We start from the raw sequence: 21,464 nt of genomic DNA on the forward strand, positions 1-21,464 counted from the left end.
GCTGGTCTTCTTACTTACGAAATGCCTAGCAATTACAAAGTACTTAACATCTAAGCACACTTTCCAGCATCGCTCTAATTAAAGTAAGTATATTCTAGATTCTAATCTATAATCCATATTAATTCATAAACTTCATAATATGTACAAACACGAGCCCTTATCAGGGCTTTTCAATCATGTAAAAAGTGAATGGGGCTGGATCTGGCACATATCTATGTTGACTTAAAGGGGAAGTCTATTTTGAAGCAATAGTGATTTAATAATTAAGTCATTCTCATTTCAATAGATACGAGCTCCTTGATGATTTCTCAAGAATTGCCCAAACGTGTCTATTGAATTTAATTAATTTTTTTTTTCTATTCCTTTCTGTCTTTTGCAGGACCGAGGGTGGTACACTCCAAGAAAACTCCAAAGAACTCTCCAAAGAACTCTCCAAAGAACTCTCCAAAGAACTCTCCAAAGAACTCTCCAAAGAACCTCCAAAGAACTCTCCAAAGAACTCTCCAAGAACCTCTCAAAGAACTTGAACTTGCACTTGAACTTACACTTGAACTTACACTTGAACTTGCACTTGAACTTGCACTTGAACTTACACTTGAACTTGCACTTGAACTATCTTTGAACTATCTTGAACTATCTTGAACTATCTTGAACTATCTTGAATATTTTGAACTATCTTGAACTATTTTGAACTAAAGAACTTCCAAAGAACTTGCACTTGAACTTGTATTTGAAACTAGCACTTGAACTTGAACTATCTTGAACCTTGAATCTGAAACATACATACTGAATGAAACTTGAATCTGGAAATCTTGAATCGAATCAAAACTGGAACAGAATATTTCTAAAGATTGTATTGCCATTTTTAGAAGACATAATTATTGTCAATTATAAAGAAAATTATTGGTAGTTTCTAGAAGGAATTAAAAGTAAACTGAAATAAAAAGAAGAACAATAGAGGGAAAGGAATCTAACTCTAATTCCTGGAACTTGATAAGACCATACTTACAGTTGAAAGCAGTAATATGTAAATCTTGGGAAAGAAAAAAAGAGGTATACATTTTAAAGAGTAAAGTAGATTGGAAAAGTAGTCGTTCAAGATAAATATTGGAAGTTTGAAGGACTGTATTGCCATTTTAGAAGACATAATTATTGTCAATTACAAAGAAATTATTAGCAGTTTCTAGAAGGAATTAAAAGTAAACTGCAATAATAAAAGAAGAATAATAGAGGAACAGGAATCTAATTCTAATTCCTGGAACTTGATAAGACCATAATTACAGTTGAAAGCAGTAATATTGTAAATCTTGGGAAAGAAAAAAAGAGGTATACATTTTAAAGAGTAAAGTAGATTGGAAAGTAGTCGTTGAAGATAATATTGGAAGTTTTAAGGACTGTATTTTGAAGACAAAATTGCTGTCAATTAGAAAAAAAATCTGGGCAGTTTTCTAGAAGGAATTAAAGCAAAGTGAAATAAAAGAAGAACAATAGAGAAAAAGCAATCTAATTCTAATTCCTAGAACTTGATAAGACCTCTATTAGAATTCAAAACAGTAGTATTAGTAATCTTGGGGAAAGTAAAAAGAGCGTATACACAGCAAAGAATAAAGAAGATTGAACAAAATAGTGTGAAGAAGGCAATATTGCAAGTTTTGAAAGACTGTATTGCCATTTTAGAAGACATAATTACTGTAAATTAGAAAGAAATATTTGGCAGTTTCTAAAAGGAATTAAAAACAAACTGAAATAAAAAGAAGAACAATAGCGAGAAAGCAATTTAATTCTAATTCCTAGAACTTGATAAGACCATAATCACACAAATTTGTGTCAATATATATAGTCCTAGAAAAGTGAGCGTTGTTGATTTGTAAAGAGAAAAGGAAAAAATCCTTCGATATATAGTGTTTCAGAATTTTAAAATAAAAGTAAGCTTGATTGTAGAGAGAGTAAGAAAGAAGATTGGTCAGGATAAAATATAGTTTTAGAAATATAAGTGAGGTTGATTGATTTGAGAAAGAATAAGAAATCTATTTTGATCAGGATATAAAGTGAACCTGTTTTGCAGAGAGAGAGTAACAAAGAAATTAGCAATTTGGGAACTTATATAGGCCTACAATACATTTAGGCTATTAATGACCTACTCATATTTTAATAAAAACGCCATCTTGAGACAAAAACATTATAGCTCCTTAACACAGTACAAGCTAGTGTATATAAAGCTAGGCTATTGAAATACCATAGAGTTTAATATCAGTAAGGATTAGTTTTTCATAATTCACAATAGGAATATTTAATAAAAGAACTATTGGAGTAAGGAATATATATCAGAACATTATATATCAAAGTTACAGAACCGTTAATTGTAGACTTGTAATTATTAACCAGAACTGTTGCAAGTATATAAGCAAAATTTACCATGATGGATACAATTGAATTTAAGAAAACACTTGATGAAATCATGAATATACTGACTAGTTGTGCATTGGTGACCAACCCAGATCTTAATGAATGCTGTATCTGTAACAATGAAATCAAAGAAAATGAAAGTGATTGCAAGATGTGACTGTTGTAGTAAGCATTTTCATGTGACATGTATGGGATTCCCTTGTGAAGACAGACTGAGTGACCTGACATTGATCTGGATTTGTTCATTTTGTGGCAATAACAACATGGCTCATCGCATGTTTGATCAAGTATGCATCCCTTCTCATTTCAATAGATACGAACTTCTTGGTGATCATGATGAACACTGTTACTTGGATTTGAACCAATCAAGGACCCTATCAAGTACGACCAACAAAAGAAAATGTGGCAGATCAAAGAAGAGGTATGGTAAAAAGGGAAAGAAAACCAATCGATTGAGAGGAACACAACATCATATAACTGACAGGCAAACAAATGAGTCTGATAGACATAATCCTTTGGCTATGGAAAATCCATCCCAAATAGAACACGAAGAGATGCAAAATGAAAAATTTGAGGATGACTGGGTAATTGTGAATCAAGGAAGACGAAATGGGTGGAGAAACTAAAATCAAGAAAATTGTATCCCAAATCAATAGATGATCATCAAAACAGACAGGAAAATCAGAAGAAAATCAGTGAATGGCAAAGTCTTAGAACCTGGTGTAACTTACATCGGCAAAGCAATGAAGACATTCTATGAAAGCCATAGCAGGAAAAAAAAGGAAGACCGAAAGAAAGTTGATTGTAAAGAAAAGAAGGTGAAATCCGAGAAAAAAGATATCAGTGTTCATCTTACACAGAAACTCTTTTAGGTTTATATGCCTACAGTGTGCAGTCCCCACATGCAATGAAGTTGTATAATGACATGTGTGTGCAAAGTGAAACGGCACAAACACGATCCTGGGCAGACATAGCAAGCAATTTGCCAACTCAATCTAGAACAGATACATGTGTTGATATCGATGTATGTACTTGTAATCTTTTTGAACAGATCAAGGATTTGCGAAAGTACAGAGTTCATGCTGGTGGCAAGAAAAAAGAAGCAAAGAACAAGAAAGGTCGAGCAAGGAACAAGAAAGGTCAGTCTTCCAAAGCCGGAAAAAAGGCACTGATGGAAATCACTCTTCTGATAATCAGAGATTAGATTTGACAAAGATGAAGGAATAGAATTAGCAGTAAAGAATGAGAAGCTGGATACAAAGAAATCTATGAATGCAAGTGACCAAGGACTTGATCCAAATACATGTAAAATGATGAACACTCAGACCAGCATATTTGCAATATGAAAGACAACAAAGGTTCAGATGGAGTTGTGCAGGACGATTCAAAGAATAATCTGTTGAAATCAAATTTTGATGAAAATGGGGAAATTGAAACGGACGATGATAGTGGCAGTGATGTTCATATACCAGTGAAACGTTCGTGTGCAAGAAATTGTATAGAATCTGATAGTGATACAGACACAAGTCCTGGATGTGATTTATTCGATAGAAGTGTTTTACCACAACGCAATATGCCTTTGAATGTTTGTGATAGACCAAAAGATATGCCCATAAATGAACCAGTAGACAATGTCTGTGAATCGGTATTGGAAAATGATGATATGATGAAAAATGATTTTTCAGATGTTTCAGATGGTGTACAAGAAGATGCAGTGTATGACAATGACCTGAAGAATAGAAGCTTTGATACAGTAAAAGATGGTACAGACAATGATACTGATATGTCATTTAATGATCATGCTCATTCAAGGAATCCTTTAGAATCTTCTTCGATTCAAATTCAAATATCAAAGATGAAGACATTGAAAAGGCAATAGATGCTAATATGTACACATGTACTGATGAAACAGAAACAGAAGTTGAATTTGTAGCAGATCTTGGATTACGTGATAGACCAGATAAGATTTCAAATTTGTACCCCTCCAGAATAATGACAAACAGAACATTTGTTCAAAACTGAATATCAGATATATAGGCAAAGGCTGTGATTCAAGGTTAGATAGAAATAGCTCTATTGGAGTTCCTTTACAGAGTAAACAAATTACTGGTGATGGCAATTGTTTCTTTCGTGCAATTTTCCTATGTAATTTCTGGAACTGAGCGTAATCATGCAATTTTAAGAAATGCCACTGTGAAACATTTATTGCAAACCAAGGACATGTTTAGTAATACATTGAGGCAAGAATATAGAACAGTCAGAGAATATGTTTTGAAACGTAGAATAAAGGAAGACGGAACGTGGGCTACAGACACTGAAATTAGCGCTTTAGCAAATTTAATCGATACTGATATTTATTCATACAATGACCAAGTACCATGTTGGGCAATTGTACTCTGCAAAGAAACCTGGAAGAATCAATATTGTTACATCTGATAAGGGAATTTATATACTGTACACAGGAAATGTTCATTTTAATGTTGTTGAATCTGTAGATTTTGTCAATTTCAATTCATTAGAACAGACAAGAACAACAAAGAGAACTTTGCCATGTCCATCAATTCAGGCTGATGTTAAAGTAAAGCATGTGTTCAAGAAGTGTAGATCCAAGTGTCAGATAGAGGAAGAAATTGATGAAGTAGTGGATAAGTCTCCTGAAACATTTCAAAACCATGTTGATCCAAAGGGAAAAAACGTAGGCTAGGCTCACGTTGGAAACTGGTACGATAAATCACGATGAGAGAAAAGGTACTGCAAATCTTTTTGACATGACATATGAACAGTGTGCAGTATCAGTCTAAATCAGTCGTTCACAACGAACGTAACACCAAGGACGAAACCCTTGAAAGTGATCACAAAGACAAATGCACGAGAGTTGATACACAAATAACGCTGGTTGCCCAAGGGACATTCAATCAAGGGGATACAAGATTTGGTGACTTAAGTGGAAAGCAGTGTGTTACCAATTCACTTTCTGCACTGTTGTATAGCAAGGTAAAAAATGCCAATGATTGGAAAAGTACAGATCTAGACAGGATTTTGAATAACGGTAATGAATTATATTGTTACATACGGCGATCCACTTCACTCGACAACCAATACTTATTGATATCTGATCTATTTGAATATTTGGATGCGTACAATGAATTGTTTAACATAGTATGCCGTGAACCAGTCACTGGATTGTTAGATGGAGATGAATTGATATTGGCCCAGTCTCTTTCGATGACATTGAAGCAAGCACTCGAAAAGAACTCTGTACTGATTCTGATGCATGTTTTGTGACATTTGCTAGAAGTACTTTCATTGTATTATCTGGTCAAGATGGTTTTTTTATATTTGATTCACATTCCAGAAGCAGTCGAGGTTTCCTGATTTGTAACGGACACAGTGTTGTACTTCGTACTCAAAGCTGGCAAGGTGTGTACAAGCATTGCATGAGGTTAGCAAAATCAATGGGATGCCCCCTGCACACCGAATATGAAGTAACTAGTGTATGTGCTAAAGCAACTTCCGGTAAGAATGAAACCTTGAAAGGCTATCCACAGTTACAGGATTTTGTTTGTAATCCAATTCCTTCGTCAAATACACACAGTGAAAGTCAGTCTGGAAGCTCTGGATGTTCCATACATTGTGAAAGCTTTGATGAAGTTCAAATATTGGATGAGAGTGTTTCCCCACAAAAGATGATTGATAACCCAAATGTATTTCTCTTCCCTGAAAAAGCAAATGAAACGATCAGTCATGATGTACATTATAACGGTCAGGAATTAAAACTGAAGAGTGTGACAATTACCTTAACGAAACTAAAAGAACCACCGCTGAATAAAAGTTGTCTTTTGAAAAGAAATGACTCTATCAAGACAGAATATGTAAATGAACAAAATGGAGATTTCAAAAATTGTACTAAATGCGGAATGACTCTGATAGATTAAATTTAGTGAACAAAGTTCAAATTCCAACTCTATCTTAAGCAGAAAACGAAAATTGAGTAACATTGAAAATGATGCAAAGTCGATGTTGACCTTGGTAATGAAGTTCGAAAAACCAAATTGGTAAAAATGAATGAGAACGACAGCTTAAGAATTGATGCAAGCGAATGTGCTGATAGTAATGATGAATTAATAATAATTGGAGAAGTTCATGTTGGAAATGTAGACATGGAAAGAAAAAACGTAAACACAGACAAAGTTCTAATCAAAGAAGGGAGCGCAGTAGACAGCTTATGAGAGAAAAACGAGCCTTGACCAAAGATGAAATAATTAAGAAAAAGGAAAAGTTCTTCACAATGCGCAAATGAGGAAAATTAAATCGAAGAATAAATATCAAAATGATTTAACCTATAACATGGAAAAATAAATGAAGTAAAACAAAGACAAAAAGAGAATTACAACACTAATTTATCACACAAAATAAAGCAAGGAGCTTATGTGAAACAAAGGCAAAAGAAATGTATAAAGAGGATTCAAATTTCAGGAACATACAGCTAAATATTATGAAAACCAAATATCATTCTGATTTATGTTATAAAAAGAAAATTTTGTATAGAAATAAACAAAAATATTTGAGAAATGAAGGATTTAAAGAAAATGTTAAAACAGCTATGAGGACTAAAATGAAAAATAAATATATGGAACGATGAACTATTTAAACGAATGCACAAGAGTAGAATAAGAAGTAAATACCAGCATGATGAACTATTTAAACGAATGCACAAGAGTAGAATAAGAAGTAAATACCAGCATGATGAACTATTTAAACGAATGCACAAGAGTAGAATAAGAAGTAAATACCAGCATGATGAACTATTTAAACGAATTCACAAAAGCAATTAAGAAGTAAATATTTGAACGATGAAAATTTTAAGGAAAAACAACAAGATATCATGAAAAAACAAATGAAGAAATTATATCACAACGATCAACAATTTAAACATACAAAAAAGGCAAATATGAAAACATTGTCCAAAATTAGATATAAAGGCAACGAATTTAAGGAAAAGAAATTGATGAGCTTAAAAATGAAATATAAAAGAATTGAAAAATATAGGCAAAATGTAATAAAACAAAATCGAAAAAGGTCTGTACTTCGAACGTAAAATTGTCCGAGTTTGATATTGTACTTGAAGAATTTAGAAAGATAATTTCTCATGGCCCAGAATATGTGTGCTGTGTATGCTTAAAACTTCTCTTTGAGAACCAGGTATTGAAATGTAAAAAGAGTAATTATAAATTCACACGTGCATAAGTGAAGAATATTTGCATGTTTGCAATTCAGAATGCCGGTCAAAATGTTTTAATAGGCCAGTCAGCCAGATCGACACTTTTGGATATGCTTTACCTGTCATAGAAAATTGCAAGCTGGAAAGTACCTGCAGAAGCAAACATGAACAATTTACAACTACATGAAGTTCCAGAAGAACTTGCCAATCTGAACAATTTAGAACAGCATTTGATTGCATTGAATATCCCTTTCATGAAGTTAATGGCCTTGCCTAAAGGTGGTCAAAATGGAGTCCATGGCCCAGTCGTGTGCGTGCCTTCAAACACTTATGAAACAGTAGATATGTTGCCAAGACCACAGACTGAAGATCAATTGATCCGTGTTAAACTCAAACGAAAATTGTCGTACAAAAGCTATTATGAGTACAAATTTGTAGATAAATCTAACTTGCTCAATGCTCTGCAGTATTTAAAAGCAAATAATAAGTGGTATTTTGATGTTGCAGTAAATGATAAATGGGAAAACTCACTTGAACGAAATGAAAAAGATAATGAAAAGGAAGAAGCAGTGGAAATTGGTGGTAAAGCTCGTTTGGCAAAATATTGGAGGAAATGGAAGAACAAATTGATTACATTTTGTCCAAAGACAAAAATGCTAATGAAAACATGCAAGACAACAGTAAACTACAACAAAAAATAGATGACAACAACACTGAGACGATATGGAAGAACGCTTACGCGGTATTCAGTTAGACTCATGTCTCCAGCCGGTAGATATTGGACAGGAAATATTAGATCAGTATTTTGAAGACATAATATGTTGTGCTCCTTGTGAAGGAAGAAGCCCTGTATCAATTCTACAAGATGAAAGCAATGAGGCCAAATGTTTCCCAGTTTTATTTCCTAAAGGTCAACCAACATTCCATGATAGAAGAGATGAAAAAATAACATTAGGACGTTATCTGCATAACCGACTGATGCACGTGGACAATAGATTTGCTCAGAATACAGATTACATCTTTTATGCACAATATATTTATGAAATTCAACAGGTTATATCACAAGTTTCTATCGCTTTAAGGCAAAGTCCAAACAAAAAAGATGATTCGTCTTCAATAACTGCCTCAGATTTGAAAGATGCAGAGAAAGTTAAAAAAATACTAAAATCAGACAAGGGCTATAATTTTTAAAGCAAATTCGTGGAACACCTCCATTCTGGCAAAAGACACAAAAGATGTTCTCGCAATGGTACGACAGCTTGGAAAGCCGACATGGTTTGCTTCTTTCTCATCTGCCGATATGAGATGGCCAGAATTAATGAATACATTGCTTAGACAAAAAGGAGACACCAGGGAATCGAGTGAATTAGACTATACAGAAAAATGTAATCTTTTAGATCAAATCCAGTAACAGTTGCCAGAATGTTTGATAAAAGATTTCACACTTTTATGAAGAGAGTTATTTTATCTCCCGCTGCACCGATTGGTAAAGTAGTTGATTCATTTTGGAGAGTAGAGTATCAAGCCCGTGGTTCCCCTCACATTCATGCCTTGTTCTGGGTTGAAAATGCTCCACAGTTGGGTATCGATAAAGATGATGATGTCGTACAATTTGTAGATAAATACATTTCTTGCCAGAAACCGGATGAAAAGGAAGATCGAGAACTACATGAAATAGTAAGCAAGGTCCAACAACACAGTAAGAAACATTCTAAATCTTGCACAAAAACGGGAAAAGCGTGTAGATTTAATTTCCCAAGACCACCATCTGAAAAAACATTCATTGTAACACCTGTTGAAGAGATTCCAGCTAAAGATTGTGGGAAAGTGCAAAATAAGGGAAAGGACAATGATCAAATTAAAGCTTCTACAAAGATTAAAGATGATGCAGAGAAATTGTTGAAGTCAGTTAAAGATGCATTATCCAATGGAATCGAGTACAACAGTGTAAACCATCTCTTTTGAAAAGCTTGGCATTACACAAAATCAATTTGAGAATGCACATAATGAATTAGCATCACAACAAAGTATAATCATCAAAAGAGAAATACAAGATGTATGGGTGAATCAGTTTAATCCAAGTCTACTAAGAAGCTGGAATGCCAACATGGATTTGCAGTTTGTAACAAATGTATTTGCATGCGTGGCTTATATTGTATCCTACATGTCAAAAGCTGAACGAGAAATCGGAATGCTATTGAGTCATACACTATCAGAAATGAAAGAGGGAAATGAGAACGCAAAGGAAAGCATGAAAAAACTTGGCCAGGTGTACATGCAAAATCGTGAAGTGTCTGCTCAAGAAAGCGTCTATCGTGTTTGCAGTCTCAGATTGAAAGAATCTTCTAGGAAAGTGGAATTCATTCCTGTTGGACCCGACCCTGTCAGAATGAGTTTACCATTAAGCGTATAAAGAGCAGACCAGATAACGATAATGATGATGATGAGATGTTTGGATGCCTAGCAAGCTCGACAGATACAAAGCTCGACCTAAAACGCAGAATTCAGTGATATGTGTCTTGCAACGTTTTGTTCTCAGTATAGAATCTTAACTGCATCCCAAACGCCAAGTACAAGAAGTAAAAATGTCTTTAAATTAGATAACGATCTGGGATATATTCAGAAGCGTACTCGTACGGGAGATGCAGTTGTAAGATATCCCCGATTCTCACCCATCATCTCACCCGAAAAATATTATTTGAGCATTTTGCAACTCTTTCTGCCATATTTTGAAGATGGACAATTAAAGCCCCCAACATTTGAAACACATGAAGAGTTCTACGAGACAGGTTCTGTGAAAATATGTGGACGTGAATTGGAGAAAGTCTGGTCAATTGTCTGTACTAACCGAAAGAAGTTTGAAATGAATGCCGATGCAATTGATCATGCACAGGAGCATCTTGACAAATTTGGTCCACACGAAGATGCATGGGGTCTTTTATGTCCGGAAAAGGAAGTAGAGCGACTTGAACATCCCAAAGAAAATGTAGATGTCGAAGATTGTGATGGAGATCTTGATATCCCAGATTTAAAGAATGAACCGAAAAAGATGACTATAGCATTGAACTACGTTCAGTAAAAATTTCCAAACAAGATGGACATTCTTTGATGAGGTCTTTGAATGAGAAGCAACAGAGTGTTTTTTTACAAAATACGACAGTGGTGTTTAGATAGAGTAAATGGAAAATCGGTCGAACCGTTTCATATGTTTCTAACTGGAGGTGCTGGTACTGGAAAGAGTCATTTGATCAAATGTCTTTACTATGAAGCAACACGTATACTAGCCCGAATGTTGCCACATCCTGATGATGTCTCAGTATTGAAAATGGCTCCAACCGGAGTAGCTGCATACAATATCAATGGCCATACTATACATAGTATTCTTTCTATTCCAATCAATGCACAAAGACTGTATCAACCTCTGAGTGATGAGAAAATAAGTGTCCTTCGAAATAAGCTGGCTGAATTGCAAATTTTAATCATAGATGAAGTATCAATGGTAAATCAAAAGTTGATGTCTTACATTCACGGCCGCCTACGACAAATAAAACAATCACGAGATCAAACTGCTTTTGCTGGTGTTTCAGTTATTGCTGTGGGAGACATGTATCAGTTACCTCCAGTCTTAGGAACTCCTTTATATAAAGACACACTCAATGGTGCATTGTGGAATGCTAATTTCAAGAAAGTAGAACTTGAAGACATTATGAGACAAAAAGACGATACCCAATTTGCTTTTCTCTTAAATAGATTACGTGTAAAACAAGGGGAAGAGATTCTCTGTGATGAAGACCTAGCAATGCTCAAGTCCTGTGAGACTGGTGAAGAATGTGAAAATGCTCTGCATATCTATGCATGTAACAATGAAGTAGATGCTTGGAACAAGAAATTATTGCATAAAAAATGTGGAGATGTGATATGCGTAAAAGCACAAGACATGGACAAAGATGTTAAAAAAGGAAATCAAATACGGGAAAAACCTTATACAAAGATGAAAACCCAGTTGCCTCCTTATCTGTGGATTGCAGTTAATGCTAGAGTGATGTTGCTCAAAAACATTGATGTTAGTAAAGGCCTGACAAATGGATGTTTCGGAAATGTAACAGAAATAATAACGGATCATACAAATTTGAATCCAGTTTGCATCAAAGTTAATTTTGAGAAGGCCGATATTGGTATTCATTCAATCGAAATGTCTCAAGAATCCATTGGTAAGAAATATGTGAGAAAACAATTTCCACTTAAGCTTGCTTATGCTTGCACAATTCATAAAGTACAAGGTTCGACATTAGACAAAGCTGTTGTATCATTAAAAAATGTATTTCAATCTGGACAGGCATATGTTGGGCTTAGTCGCGTTACTTCGTTATCTGGACTTGTGATAGAACATTTCGATCCTAAACGTATATATTGTAATCCAGAAATTAAAGAACGCATTGAGATTATGAAGCCGTTTATTGAGAATGAAACTTCCGAAGATATTCACGATTATAACTTTTCTTTGGTAATGCAAAATGTACAAGGATTAAAACAGCATTTTACTGATTTCAAATCCCAGTGCCAATTTGTGAATGTAGATTGTATTTGCTTGACCGAAACATGGATTAATGATGATGATCTCTGTGACGTTGTTTTAGATAACTTTCGATTTTATCATCAGCCACGACATCTGTCATACTGTAATTCTGGAGTTGGAAATGTACTCAAAGAACAATCGCACGGAGGTGTTGCAATGTATATCAAGAATACATATTCAAGTAGATTAGACATATCTGTCGACAACTTAGAGTTTATTGCAATTCTTGTCACCAAACCAGTTTCTGTTGTGATTTCAGTTGTTTATCGACCTCCATCATATAGTATCAAATCATTCTGTGAATCATTAGACAATTTGCTAGATGTATTACACAAAACAAGCATTAGGTGTATTGTGATGGGAGATTTTAATGAGGATTTGTTTAAAGGTTCTTTACAGGTAAACAAGCTAATGTGTAATAAAGGTTACAAACAGCATGTTGTTAATGCTACTACTGAGAAGGGAACATTGATAGATCATGTGTACAGCAAGGGACTAGATTTATTGGAAACAGAGGTCATCCCTACATATTATAGTTACCATGAAGCTGTTAAGATTGCTTTTTAATATTAGTAGTAAAATGAGAAGAATAAACAAGTAAATTTCTTAATTTTGTTGATAATTAAACATTTTCATTTATCATGTCTTCATTCTTGCAAAAACGAATATGAATATTATTCCTTCTTAAAAGGGTTGTCAATATTTTGTTGGCTTACCGTACACTTATCAATGATATCATCTGCCATGGACATCACATTGAAAGCAGGTTGTAAAGTTGGTAAAAACCCTTTTCTTAAGGTGATGAGTTAAAGGATTTATGTGTTGTCACTCCTTGCCTTTCAAACCTTAGTATCTTTAAACATCACTCACATCATGACATGTACATGTATTTCGAACTTATAGATCATATTTGAGAAATCTAAAACAATGGTGCACATTTAGAATACTGGATTGATAGGTGGATGGATAACAAGATCATACATCCATGCTTTTTCTTCCCAGATTAAGGATTGTCGACCTGATCCGTATATTGAAGTTGGAACATTCCATGAACCTTGCAAAGTGCTCATTTTTTGACTGGGTTGGAGGAGGAGACAAGGTACGTCACGGTGGAAACCATCACTCTGAAGAAGACACTCAAATCAGAGATCAAGCTTGAACGTGACAATGAGACATGCAAGTATTTAAGTAAAGAAGAGGTTGATATCATATTATATATGGAATATCAAAATGGGAAGGTTAATGATAATGAAAGAATACTAATATCGGGACCCAATGCTGGAATGTTATTCGCTGAAAGATGATTGTTTGGTAGTGATAATGCGTTTTAGTTGAGTAGGTTATTCACTATGATGTAAGTTGTTTGAGTTAATGAAAATTGGAGGGTTATACAGAGATGCCAACCAGTACGATTAAATCATATTTAGTATGATAATAAGAGTGAAATACGATCTTAAAATACAATTTTTCATCTTTTTTCCCCCCAAAAAACAAACACGGAATCGCATAGAAACATGTACGAGTAAACCCCTGCACCCCAACAAAAACTGTGCTTTACAATTTTCTCATTAAATTTTAATGAAAGAGCAAACATATTTCTGAAATTCTACTGGCCCTGGGCTATTTTGAGCAACCCCTGACTGCAGGGGGGGGGGGGGGGGGGGGGGGGCTGTCGATATTTGAAAATGCAAAGGTTAATTTGCATAAATTTTGAATATGCAAATTTCATTTTATTTTCTTTAATATGTATTATATTGTTTTTTATTTCTTATTTTTTCTAGAGGGCTTAAAGCCAGAACTGTCTATGTCCATTTTTTGTGAAATTCAGTTATGTCCACCAAAGAACTGTATATTCATTTCACTTTGTGTCTATTCAGAACTGTCTATTCCCATGTGTCCATTAGCCATTTTACTTTGATGTTCAGACTGTTTCAAGTACATTCATCAAGAATTGCGCAATACTTGCAGTTTTCTACTCATTAAGCAGATAAGATTCCCTATGCAGCTATTTCACTGATTGTGGCCAAGCAACACCATACCATTGCCCGGAAAAAACGTTATGATAAATAAAAAAGACCAATGTGCAACATGTACGAAGTATGACCAGTTGTCTGGAGATCAGAAGGAGAATTTCACGGAAACCCATCTCGTACAAAAAACAGAGGCTCAAGATGCCAAAGCAGTTCCTTGCATCGTGTAAGACAGAAAATCGTTGTGAATAAGATGGAGTGCAAAAGAGGACATGCTTACAACAAGAAATATGCTGATAAATTTGACTTCGGTGCATCATCAGGAAAGAGCAAACATCATGCAACTTGCAAGGAATGTCGCCGAGATTTGTCAATTTTGCATGGCGGTTGTAATGACATTGTTGTTCATTGCAAATCAAAGCAACACATCACTGCTTTCAAGTCTGAATCGTCAGCACGAGAAATAACATCATGGATGTCAACCTCCAAGGATTTTAATATAACTAGAGCTGAGTGCTTATTTACATCATTTTATTTGGAGCACAATATTCTTCTATCAGCTGCAAGTCACATGGGACCATTGTTGAAAAAAGCCTTTCCTAATTCTGAGGAGGTTATGAAGTTTACCAGTGCAAGGACCAAACATCTTGTCTTGTGCGTGAAATGGCCAAAGATAAACAAGGACAGATCGTTTCAGCCATGAAAGCACGGCCAATTGCAATATCAACTGATGGGAGTAATGTCAGCGACAGTAAACCATACCAAATTGTGGCATGCCTCGGGAAGTGTCAGTGCTTGGTTGCCCCAATCATCTAATTGATTCTGCTGCCAAAGATGCGTCATCTGCATTACCATATTCAATTGACTCGCTCCTTATTGATGTGTTCTACTATCTGGAAGCCAGCGTGAACAGGAAATTGAATCTCAAGAAGTTCCAGATGCTCATTGGGAACGAAGTGCAGGCAGTTCTGAAACATGCTTGTACGAGATGGCTGAGCTTGGGCCAATGCTTGCCAAGATTTATCCAACAATGGCAAGCTCTAGTCCTCTTTTTTGAAGGAGAAGTGTCAGCCGAGCAGAAGACGCCTACTCAACAGACAAAGCAGAAGAAGCCTACTCAACAGACCAAGGCTACCAAGAATAGTGTCCAGACTTCACTTGTTCCAAAGAAGCCAACTCCAGCTGTGAAAAATGAACCTGCTCAGGGATCTCAACTGAAGGTAAGGCTAGAAAATGTATTACTACAAGGCATGTACTCCTTTTTATTCCATTTAAATATGGCCATCATTAAAATTACCAGATTTGAATAGATTAACCCTAGCAGTAGAGAGCTTTCTAAATGTTTGAATTAATCAGCTTTTACTCCTCAAATTGGCAACAGTTATTATCATTTTACACTCTAAAATAGTTTGAAAAAAATACGAAAATGGATATTACGTGAACCAAAATGGTAATTGCAAAATTTAATTTAATGTGTAATTAAATTTCATGCTTATAAATAAGTCATCAATAGTGTTGCAGGCATCGCATTAATTTTTTTAAGCTTGTCTTGTCCTGCAGAAAAAGCCTGCTCACCAAACCAAGATGACTGCACAACTCCAAGCATTCTGCATTCCCAAGAAGGTGTCTGCAGATCCACCACATGTGAGCAAACCTGCCAAGTCTCAGACCCAAGTGAGTACAAAAATTGATCATAATTCGTCGCTGTTTTCACGAAGTGACGGTAGTGAAATAAAATTGCATACAGTTTGCGTGACGATTTTCCTCACTACCGTCACTTCGTGAAAATAGGGACGATATATACAGGGTGACAGTTAAATATGTTCCTTTACATCATTTATTTTTTCTTCTTATTTTTAGGTCATTTACTTGTAAGCTCTTTCTCTTCCAATCATCTTCACTCTGCTGTTCAGTTTACAGATATAAAAATGTATTCAATAATGCTAGTCATCTGCCAAGATTTCAAATGTAGTGTATCTTTTTAATTGTAAACTGTGTCAGTAGTCTTGTTTCTTTCTCATATGGTAATCAATAATTTCTCTACCTCCCAGGTTCAACTTCAAACACCACAGCCACAACACAGTAGACCTGCATCTTCAAGCTCTACTACTCGGGAAAAACGACAAATGAGGAAGCTTCGGATACACCTAGAAAAAGCAGAAGACTGGGAAAGTTGTTGGCAAGGCAACAGGCTCAACAGTGCTCAAGACTGGAACTTCCAGTCATCCCAGTATGATTTCTAGTAAAATGACTGGAAATGAAAAAACAAGATGTGGAGGAAAAAAAGAAACAAGACAGACAGTAAGAGATAAAACAAGACAGGAAAGAATTCTGAATTCATTGCACTCAAACCCAATATCAGCCACAGCATCATTGCATTTCACAAGAAAAATGTCATCTTTCAGACGAGAAGTCCTCTGATACAAAAGCTAAAAGGAATACTAGAAAGTCTACTGCGTGACTTGTACAGCCAATTTGTAGCTCCACAAGCAATCATTGCAGCCACAGACTTGACCCTTCTGGACTACAAGAACAAGGAGAATCTTTGTGAAGAATCTGAAATGGTCATAAAAAGCGCAACAAGAGAAATTGTGAACACTTTAGATGAGTCTGATTGCCATAAGTTCTATGCAGCAGTGCATTCATATTACACCAAGGCATGTGACTACATTGTAAGTAAGTTTCTATTGAAGTCTGATGTTCTCATCCATGTGCAAGTGGCTGACATTGCATATCAGAAGGATGCCAAATTCACTTCTCTAAAGTTCTTCATCAACAAGTTCCCCTGCATGTTGCTTCAGGAAGAAGAAGAAGACAAGCACAGTGCCCTAGATGCTCTGGAGAACCAGTTCCTTATCTATCAAATTGCTCAGCTTCCGGACTTAGTGCAAAATGAGGAATCTACTGACAAGCAGTGGACAAGTATGATGACAGAAAAGAATGTTTCTGGTGAACTGTGCTATGACAGACTTGCAAAAGGGATTCTAACCATACCCCATACCAATGCTGAATGTGAAAGGGTCTTCAGTCAGGTGCGAAAGAACAAAACTGACTTCAGAGGGTCCATGAGCAACGAAACTCTAAAAAGTGTCCTTATTACTAAGGCTCGCCAAACAACACCCTGCTACATGAGGGAATTTGACTCTGATTTTCCAAAGAAAGCTCGTGATGTGCGCTACGCGCACATGATATTCAGTTTTACTTAAATGTTACTAATTGAAAATTCCAAAGTGTTGGCAGCTATGCCAGGCCAAGGTAGTTGCTGGAAAGAGGACTTTTGTCTCTGCTTCTTTTGATTTGCAAAGTGAATGTCGCTGCAACATTACTCTATGCCATCCAGAACACACATCTCAAAGTCATCGCACACAATTTTCTGGAGAGTGGGCATTCCCACGTGGAATGCAATAGCATGCATTCTGCTATTGAAACAGAAAAAAAGAACATCAATGTCTTCACAATGCATGACTGGGTAAAACATTTTCCACAAATTAAGACGTCGGCTTCCATACAAGGTCATAAACATGTGCCATGGAGACTTTTATGATCTGAAAAATCTCTCACAGCAGATCATGAATAACAAACGCCTAGACGAAGATAGACACGTCTTCAACTGGCTACATGTAAAGAGCTTCCAATACAGGAAGGAAGAGCAAAGCACCATCTGCTACCATCTATAACTACTTGTATGACTACAAGAAGATAGATCATCAGTTCCACGTAATCTGGACCTTGTCTACCAAGAGAAGCATTTAAAAAAGCCTAAACCTTAAGAAGAAGGATCTCATCAACTTGTGCAATAGCCTAGCCATTCCTGAAGAGTTCCATGGATGGTATTTGGCACTCCCATTTTTTAAGTTTCTGACATTGACAGGGTCAAAAGGTCATGGCTTCCATGTATGATGTTTGACCAAGTATTATTTATAAGTTAATGGCATTAAACATAACTACTACACTTTGTCAGATTTTATGCTTGCAATCAAACTTTTAAATGCATTTTTACTCAAATGGCATATTTGGACATAGACAGTTGTGGTTTTAAGTCCTCGATCTATTATTTTATTTCTAATGTATTCTTTTGTTCTGGAATACATCAAGTTACTTTGAGAAACGTATCAAAGCAATTTGATATCAATTCATATCTCCCACTTATACATCTATTTACCTGTATTCACATTTCTGCTTGTACATGTATATATGCAATTGTAGCACTTTTTGATGATATGCGCATACTAATTGCTATGTAACACCTGACAGGTGTATCCAAATTCGATGAAAATGGTATCAAAATGTGCATAAGACTTGAGGAAAAGAATCGAAGAACAACAATGTAAAATTCCAAGCGGTTGCGGCGCTATCTCCAAAAATGCGGGGTGGGGGAGGGGGGGGGGGGGGGCTCTTACGCCACCCCCCCCCCAAGTACAGTAAGGAGTAAATGACGTTAGCCATATAATTATAAATATGCATTTTTTAAGATGCTTACATATACATGTAAAGTGTTAAAGGGCAAGTTCACCCGAAAATAAGTTGATCTTCATACATGTAAAGTGTTAAAGGAGAAGTCCACCCCAAAAATAAGTTGGTCTTCATAAAAGCAGATAAATGAGAGAAACAAATCAATGAAATTTTGAGGAAAATCAAAAACAAATGAGAAAGTTATAAATTGTTGGAGTTGTAATCAGTGAAGCACAAATTGCAAACTGTGTGACATCACATGCGAGCTCATATCTCATTTGCTTTGTACAAAAAATATTTTGAAAAATTAATTTCCTCAGACGTTGATTAAATGAATACGATAACATTAGCATAAAACCAGTGATCAGTAATAACATCTATCTGAAAGATGAATAAGGGTAATGCTTTTCACCTACTAACAATACTGGTGAAGGTGATAGCAGTAGTAAAGGTAACGGAGACACTGATTATATTTAATATTAGCAGTGACAATGGAAATGTTTCATTCATATTACATTTTTTTATCACCATGTGTAGGTATTGAATATCTTCAAAATTTCTACCATTTCAGAAAACTTGGTTTAGTGAAGACTGGGTCTTGGCGAGTGTCTTTGATATGTTAAGGGAATTGAGGACAAATGATGGTGTAATACCGGAGTTGAAAGATGAGTATGAATATGACATAGTGCTCCGTGAGAAGTTGGTGAAGTCATGGGGGTTAGCCCAGGAAGCCTTAAAAGGTGCCGCAGGAAAATACAAGAAGTATTAGGATATGAATGCTAGAAACAGGAAATTTAATAACGGAGATCAGGGTTTATCTTGCTTCCCACTGATCAGAACAAGTTGTTGCTGAAATGGAAGGGTCCATTCCCTGTGCTGGCGTAAAGTATGACTATGACTACATTGTCAGTGGTGTTCTTAAGAAATATCACATTAATCTTCTCAACAAATAATTTCTCAGGCAGAAGGTTAACTTGTCAGTGGCTGGCTGCTTTGATTTGTGTATAGAGAGTAGGAAGGTGTGTCAAGATTCTGCAGAAGATGCCGAGGATCAGTTTATATTGAAGGTAAATGTGGGTGCTGGGCTTATGCAGTAACATTCAGGAGAAGAATTCCTGATTGCTTATGCGAGTAACAAGTCATTACCATGGGAAGAAAATTACACAATAGAAAAAAAGTGCTTAGCAATAGTACGAGCAATCAAAAAGTTAAAATATTATTTGTATTAAATTGAAGTACACACAGACCACAAACCATTCTTCTATATTCAAGCGAAGAGGTTTGACAATAAGAGAATCATGAGATGGAGCATGATGCTCCAAGATTACAGGTTTCGGCTTGTATCGGTGAAGGTTCAGTATAATGTTACAGCAGATTATATGAGCAGAATGTAAAATGCACTATACTCATGGATTTCTTTTGTCTGTCTACCATTGTAAATTATTGGATGTGTATCACGGTTTAATAACATATTTTGTTAATGTCATTTGTTGAATACATATTGCATTTACCAGGATTATGTAATGTTGAGATTTATTTTATATTGATCTTCCCAGCCACAAATGTATACCCATCAAACTTTCTATGATAGCACATACAAAATTATTATCCTGAGCATATGTTTTGTAGAAATTCATGAAATCCACTACACAAGTTTGATATGAAGAAGAAAATATTACAGCAATATATACGCATTGTAGTTTATGCAAGTGCAGGAATATTACTCACTACATTTTCAACAGAAAAAACAGAAAGAGATGATAATTAGACAGCCACCTTATGTCTCTAAATATATCAGAGAGGGCTTAATGATGCTGAACACAATGGGTTGTGCTCTTTAATGCTGGATAATTGTTTAATTTTGAGTCAAAGACATTGTCTTCAGGTGATGATGTGAACATTTGATAATCTCTACTTTGTATTAACAGGTTATATACAAACTATATGGACATTGACGTATAGCCATGTTATAGGTTTTCAACTTTGTGCAGAATATGTCATACATATTTATACATGGATTGTTTTTATGCTAATTATCCCACAGCATGATATTGTTGTGCTATGTTGGCATTGTTTTTAGCAAAGGTTTTATTCAAAGGTGTTTGTAGACTTATAACCATGCTCAACCTTTTTCATGATATTAACGTTCTGAAGTACGGGTGCTATATAATATCATTTAAAACAAAAAATCAGATTATTGGAAACACGTTTTAGTAATTGCATTTAGAATTGCGTTTAGAATTGCATGTGCAGATTTCAACTCAAATACAAGAGAAATGTAATGTATCTAAGTCTCATGACTTGATAAAAGTAAGAATGTCATATTATTTATTGTACATTATAAAACTTGGTTGATTAAACCATAGGTTGAGAACTGAGATTTCTGGATATACAACTATATGTATATTGACTAGGATTGGTATTTAGTGATATGAGCTATGTTGTGTCATGATCTTCTGATATCATGTAATGGTTGATAAGATGAAGAATGTTATGTTTGACTTTAAAGGTTTACCTTGATAAAGCTTAAATGATAATTTATGTGCAGTAAAAATTGAAACAGTTTGTTCCAAACATTTTCATGAGATATGTAGTAATTGAGTGATTTGTGTATGTCGTACTGTTTTATAAGTATTTATCTAGGAATGTGAGAAGGAAGCTCAGTACCTAGGAATTATTTTTGAAAAGAATATTTTTGTTTATGGTAAAAGTTGTCATGATGACTTTCAATAAGATGATGACTTTAAATAGGAAGAATAGATTTTATTGACAAAAATTAAGGAACATCCAAAGACATAAAAGAGGGAGAACGAGAGCCAGAGGCTGAAAATGGGGAGGG

The 21,464-nt window shown here is 35.2% G+C and overlaps 1 protein-coding gene across 1 annotated transcript; it reads left to right on the plus strand.

Annotated features, from left to right (window-relative positions):
• Positions 1 to 2,327: 2,327 nt before the first annotated feature.
• LOC115919265 lies at positions 2,328 to 21,210 on the plus strand. The gene is made up of 7 exons (XM_030972629.1): positions 2,328 to 2,827; positions 3,458 to 3,545; positions 5,762 to 5,826; positions 13,206 to 13,302; positions 14,191 to 15,393; positions 15,734 to 15,847; positions 16,225 to 21,210. Exons 5-7 carry the CDS (start codon positions 14,947 to 14,949, stop codon positions 16,414 to 16,416), a joined length of 753 nt encoding a protein of 250 aa, XP_030828489.1. The 5' UTR covers positions 2,328 to 2,827; positions 3,458 to 3,545; positions 5,762 to 5,826; positions 13,206 to 13,302; positions 14,191 to 14,946; the 3' UTR covers positions 16,417 to 21,210.
• The last annotated feature ends 254 nt before the right edge of the window (positions 21,211 to 21,464 follow it).

Source organism: Strongylocentrotus purpuratus, unplaced genomic scaffold, assembly GCF_000002235.5.
Source record: "Strongylocentrotus purpuratus isolate Spur 01 unplaced genomic scaffold, Spur_5.0 spur5_scaffold_6, whole genome shotgun sequence".
Taxonomy (NCBI): Eukaryota; Metazoa; Echinodermata; class Echinoidea; order Camarodonta; family Strongylocentrotidae; genus Strongylocentrotus; species Strongylocentrotus purpuratus.